The following is a 6,095-nucleotide window of genomic DNA, read 5'->3' as shown; positions in this document are numbered from 1 at the left end:
ACAACCAACGACATGCTCACTTACCCATCAACTATGTGCTGCCTGAGAGAGGATCCTGAATTGTAGTGAATGTTGCTCATCTATCCATCGTACATCTAAGTGCACACACCCACTTGTGATGTCAGAAGAGGGCGATTTTTAAAAAACGGCTCGTAAGGGCTAATCCCACTCCCACCTGGTGGTATAATATGTCACCTTTAAGAGCAGTTAGCCCTCTGCCGCTGTCACCCGATAGCCTCCATTAATATTTCACATCAATGACATCGTGTGACGAACATCTGCTTTCTGAAAAAAAGGCCTACTAGTAAACTAGTAGGCCTACTAGTAAACTAGGCCTAGGCTATTCACATGAAATAAAACAAAACATTGAGACCATTCCACAAAGCACACTGGGTAATAACAAATTCAACCCATGGACTCGTGAAACCGCATAAGTAACTTACAAATTGTAACTTGCAACTTACGTAACTTACGTAACTTAGGGACCGCTTGTTATTTATTTTAAGACTCACCGGAGGGATTTGGACCTCTGATCACTTTATGCATAACCCCCCCCCCCCCGGCGATATCATTTTATTTTGACATGACCCTGCAATCGACATGGCAGAGTTAATATGACCCCCCCCCCCCAAGACAAATCATCATCAACTCAATATGTCACATCACAAATACTGAGTGACGAATGGTCAGTTATTAATATTTCACATCAATGACATCATGTGACGAACATCTGCTTTCTGAAAGAAGGCTATTCTTCACATGAAATAAAACAATAAAACATTGAGACCATTCCACAAAGCACACTGGGTAATAACAAATTCAACCCATGGACTCGTCACTGGACTCGCTTCCTGAGTCATTGTTTATTTTAGCAGGTATAGCCAAAGCTGACATTTTTTTCTGTTTCTCAGACGAGCGTCAATTTCAGAGCTTTAACTACATGCGACCACCTTCCTCAAATGCATTGAAAAGGCTGTCGTTTGCACAATTTCACAAATAATCACCGCTCACTGAAAGAATATGTGAAGATTTATGGAGGTAGATTTGTGTCTTTATTATGCAATCAAACAGAATAGGTTTGAGAGCAAAACTTTCCACACTGCAATCAAAAAATTGATTTGAGAGCAAAACTATCGACACTGCAATCAAAAAATGTTTTATTGCAAGTAAAATAAATGTGATTAAAAATGTATTAATGGGAATCCAAAAGTTTTGTTTGCAAATCCAAAAGTTTTGTTTGCGAATCCAAAAGTTTTGTTTGCGAATCCAAAAGTTTTGATTGCAAATCCAAAAGTTTTGCTTGCGAATCCAAAAGTTTTGCTTGCTGTTGAGCTGAATCTCGTGGGCGGGACCTACGCCGAAAGATGTAAGACACGTCTCTATTGGCCAGTCTCGATCGGAGTGACAGCTTGGCAACTCCGCTCCCGAGTCCCGCTCAGTCTCATCATGGACTTCAAAACTCCCTCTCTCGTTACTAACTGTGGATGTTGCCAAGCTGTCACTCCGATCGAGACTGGCCAATAGAGACATGTCTTACATCTTTCGGCATCTTTTGGATTTGCAAGCAAAACTTTTGGATTTGCAAGCAAAACTTTTGGATTCGCAAACAAAACTTTTGGATTCGCAAACAAAACTTCTGGATTCCCATTAATACATTTTTAATCACATTTATTTTACTTGCAATAAAACATTTTTTGATTGCAGTGTCGATAGTTTTGCTCTCAAATCTATTTTTTGATTGCAGTGTGGAAAGTTTTGCTCTCAAACCTATTCTGTTTGATTGCATAATAAAGACACAAATCTACTTCCATAAAGATTACGTATATTTACGGGGGGCGTCCAAACAGTCCAAAAGAAAACGAAATCCTACAGTTCGCAGGTCTCGTAAATGCAGCAAGTTTCGTCCTGCACGAAGCACGAAGCACGATAAAGGTATTGGATGTGGGCGGGGCTGGACCTTCCAATCCGGATGTGGGCGTGGTTGGACGTCCAACTCCACCTTCCCGCCGGCCGCAGCCGTAAAGCGCTGGTTACACTTCTACACCTGCGTAATGCGCTATCCAACTGCGTAACCACGGAGACCCCTCGAGCCCTCATAGTTCTCCGTCGTGGTGCCGGATACGCAATGCAATTTCCAGTGTTTACGTTGTGATAGTAGTCAAACCGGAAAAGTAATTCCGGAAATGATGTTTTTAGAGGACCAATCGCAGCCCTTGCCGTCTCCGTTGTCGCTTGACGGAGTGACGGACACTTAAAAAATATTTAATGCAGCCAGAGACGACGGAGAGGCTCTCCGACAGGCTCTCCGGAGACGTAGAGGGCTCTCCGTAACCGACGTACAGCACTTTATGCAGGAGTAAAAAATAGGCTTTAGTACTTGCCGTTAAACCACAAACCCCTGTACCAGGAAGTCCCGCCCTCTGTTTCTCCAATAACGTTAATTTGGAGCATCCCGTACCAGGCGTTTCGTCGTGAGACGAAGAGTCAATTTTCCTTCCGATCAGTGGGTGGCGCTCGGATAAATCAGTTCTTCCGGCCTGCTGTGTGTTGCCTGGGCGACGGACGCAGCGGCAGTAGCTAATCCAGACGTCAGTAATCCAAGAAAACTGTACTTCATACACGGAATCATGGCGGCGGTTTTAGACGCACTATGGGAGGACAGAGACGTCCGATTCGACATCACTGCACAGTAAGACGCATTACGATCCATGTTTGACCCATTCTTTAGCATGCAACAATACAATAAAGTCTCTAGCTGGCTAAATGAGATCCCTGTATATCGATTTAAGAGTCCATTGGGGATGACATTTATTTTTCATTCTTGCTAAACCAATGCATTTGTCTTCCAGGCAGATGAAAACCCGCCCAGGAGAGGTGCTGATAGACTGTCTGGACTCCATAGAGGACACCAAGGGAAACAACGGCGACAGAGGTGAAGATAAGACCCTAAATAAGTATCTGAAAGTATATCATCTTTAATGTGCCAGTTTGGTTCTGATCATGTCCATTCACTCTGCAGGACGGCTGCTGGTCACCAACCTGAGGATCATTTGGCATTCTCTGGCTCTGCCCAGAGTTAATTTGTGTGAGTAAAGCAGCTTCATGAAGTCGTCCATTAAGTATATATATATATATATACATGTAAATCTAAGTGTTTGTCATTTTGTTTATTTTTATAGCTGTGGGTTACAACTCCATCATTAACATCACCACACGGACGGCTAACTCTGTAAGTGATCCTGTGTTGTGTTAGTACATCCTTACAGTACATAGACAATGTTGGTAACAGGACGAGGCAAAAGGTAACGTTTCAAAACACGCTCCTCGCTGTGTTTCTCCAGAAACTGAGAGGTCAAACGGAGGCTCTCTACATCCTGACCAAGTCCAACAACACCAGATTCGAGTTCATCTTCACCAACGTGGTTCCTGGGAGTCCCAGACTGTTCACCTCGGTCATCGCTGTGCACAGGTAAGACATGACCAACCATGCTTAAACATTCAGACGATGGGCGGCATGTGGCTCAGGAGGTAGAGCGGGTTGGCTGGTAACTGGAAAGTTGCTGGTTCGATCCCGGCTCCTCCTAGCTGAGTGTTGAGGTGTCCCTGAGCAAGACACCTCACCCTGACTGTTCCAGACGAGCTGGCTGTCACCTTGCATGGCTGACCGCCGTCAGTGTGTGAAAGTGTGACTGTGAGGCAATATTGAGTGCTTTGAGAGGCCACTGGTTAGAAAAACGCTGTATAAATGCAGTTCATTAACCATAAAGAAATAACAACAACATTCAGACTTCAAACACGTCCTTCTTCATCCGATGTTGGTTGTGTACATCATGTAGTGTGTAGATGTATAACGCACGTATATCTTGTTTAGGGCCTATGAGACGTCCAAAATGTACCGGGACCTGAAGCTGCGCGGCGCCCTCATCCAGAACAAGCAGCTCCGCCTCCTCCCTCTGGAACAAGTGTATGACAAAATCAATGGCGTTTGGAATCTATCCAGCGACCAGGTACGTTGCTCATTAAAGCAGTGATATCATGCCACCAGATGCGAGTGTGATTAGCCATTACACGCCGTTTTGAAAATCGGCCTTTCCCTGTGCCCTAGTGACATCACAAGTGGGCGTGTCCACCTAGATGTACACTGGATAGATCAGTCTACCAGCCTACCCAGTGGACTGTGGCAAAAAACCCAGTGGACTGTGGCAACTTTCCTTATCTATCCATCATACATTTAGGTGGACACACCCACTAGTGATGTCACTAGGGCACAGGAAAAGGAAGACGTCTTGTAATGGCTAATCACACTCACACCTCGCCGTGATATCACCCCTTTAACATCTGAGGGGGAACTGTCTTCTCTGAGCCGTGGGGGTCGTGATGCCTCTCGTGGATGAGGTTCAGTGGATCCCTTTAGGTTTATTGAATGGCGTTTGTCTTGTTTTTCAGGGTAATCTCGGCACGTTCTTCATCACTAACGTTCGTATCGTCTGGCACGCCAACATGAATGAGAGCTTCAACGTCAGCATTCCCTATCTGCAGATCGTACGTACACCTGACGCAGAGATGTTATTATCATTCATGTTATCCTAATTAACACACACACACACACACACACACACATGCATACACATACACATACACATACATATACACACACACACACACCCTTTTTTGTTTATGGATACTTTGCTGTTCTCTCCCCAAAGCGATCTATCCGAATAAGAGACTCAAAGTTTGGCTTGGCGCTGGTGATTGAGAGCTCCCAGCAGGTAAATATCTCCATGTGAATCATTCATTCATCTTCCTTCCTACGACACGACCATGTGATCATATCTGAATAACCACGGCTCCCACATCCCAGACCGGTGGATATGTGCTGGGGTTCAAAATCGACCCGATGGACAAGCTTCAGGACGCAGTGAAGGAGATCAACTCCCTCCATAAGGTCTATTCGGCCAACCCCATCTTTGGAGTGGACTACGAAATGGAGGAGAAGGTGGGCCAATACTAACACATACAGCACTAATACATTCTCGCTCTCGCTCTCTCTCGCTCTCCCTCTGATATTGACAGTGTTGTCTGTTCCCTCCCCAACATGGCCTCCAGCCCCAGCCTCTGGAGGAGATGACTGTGGATCAGCTCCCTGATGACGTGGAGATAGAGCCTGACGAGCAGACGGACGCCTTCACTGTGAGTGGGAGTCTATCCCCACTACCACCACATCTATCCCCACTACCACCACATCTATCCCCACTATCCCCACACCTATCCCCACATCTATCCCCATATCCATCCCCACATCTATCCCCCTCAGCCCACTCCTCCCTCCCTGTAGAATGCCGGCCTGGGGTTTGTAATGCTCTCACAAACACCAGGTGGCTCGTAGGCCTGGTGGGGATGTTGTTGTGGCTCCGCCTACATTTCCACAATACATTTATAGGATAGGATGTCATTCTCTCTCACTTTCCCACCCCACACACACACACGCATACACACTCTGACTGACTATGTATGTCATACTAACGACTAACGGTATTGCTAACGACCTTTCTATATTGATGATTCCTACTAGCTTCTTGTTGTTGCTAGTATGGTCCCATTGCCATATATGGGCAGTCACTCATGAGGTCATCGTCCTCTTAACATCTGTTATGTATGGATGGATGTTCCCTAGTGCATACTGCATCACACAATAGCATATCGCCAATCAATGATATTCCTGGACCTAACCAATGTTTTACCCCTCTTCTGTTTGTAGGCCTACTTTGCTGATGGAAACAAGGTAAAAGTCCAGTGTTATTCTCACGTTAAGGCATCCACTAAAAAGCGCATATTAACATTGTGTGTGGGTCCTTCCCTAAGGGCCCTACTCTAACCTGTCATGTGTTTATTACCTTTCCAAAGCAACTGGACCGGGAGCCCGTGTTCTCTGAGGAGCTGGGGCTGGCCATCGAGAAGCTGAAGGAGGGATTCACGCTCCAAGGACTATGGGAGGTTATGGGAAGTTGAAGTAGTTTCGGACAATACCAGTTTAAATATGTATTTTCTGTAAGTATGTGTATAAGGATCTAAAGACATTAGGTGTCTGAGGTGTT

General features: G+C 45.4%; 1 protein-coding gene across 1 annotated transcript; it reads left to right on the top strand.

The window, feature by feature from the left end:
• Positions 1-2,565: 2,565 nt before the first annotated feature.
• bbs5 (Bardet-Biedl syndrome 5) lies at positions 2,566-6,019 on the top strand. Its single transcript, XM_084478211.1, has 12 exons — positions 2,566-2,689; positions 2,850-2,932; positions 3,020-3,085; positions 3,180-3,229; positions 3,342-3,469; positions 3,872-4,007; positions 4,447-4,542; positions 4,707-4,769; positions 4,862-4,996; positions 5,107-5,190; positions 5,759-5,782; positions 5,905-6,019. Exons 1-12 carry the CDS (start codon positions 2,628-2,630, stop codon positions 6,007-6,009), a joined length of 1,032 nt encoding a protein of 343 aa, XP_084334337.1. The 5' UTR covers positions 2,566-2,627; the 3' UTR covers positions 6,010-6,019.
• Positions 6,020-6,095: the final 76 nt, after the last annotated feature.

This window comes from Micromesistius poutassou (genome assembly GCF_964030765.1).
Source record: "Micromesistius poutassou genome assembly, chromosome: 14".
Classification (NCBI taxonomy): domain Eukaryota; kingdom Metazoa; phylum Chordata; class Actinopteri; order Gadiformes; family Gadidae; genus Micromesistius; species Micromesistius poutassou.
The sequence above is the reverse complement of the archived record's forward strand: the minus strand, read 5'-3'. Positions and strand labels throughout refer to the sequence as shown.

What these genes read in the sequence shown, in the direction of transcription:
- bbs5 (XM_084478211.1), top strand. Translation starts at nt 2,628, where the DNA reads ATGGCGGCGGTTTTAGACGCACTATGGGAGGACAGAGACGTCCGATTC. An exon ending in CGATTCGACATCACTGCACA is followed by an intron (nt 2,690 to 2,849) that starts GTAAGACGCATT and finishes TTTGTCTTCCAG; the next exon opens with GCAGATGAAAACCCGCCCAG. An exon ending in GCATTCCCTATCTGCAGATC is followed by an intron (nt 4,543 to 4,706) that starts GTACGTACACCT and finishes CTCTCCCCAAAG; the next exon opens with CGATCTATCCGAATAAGAGA.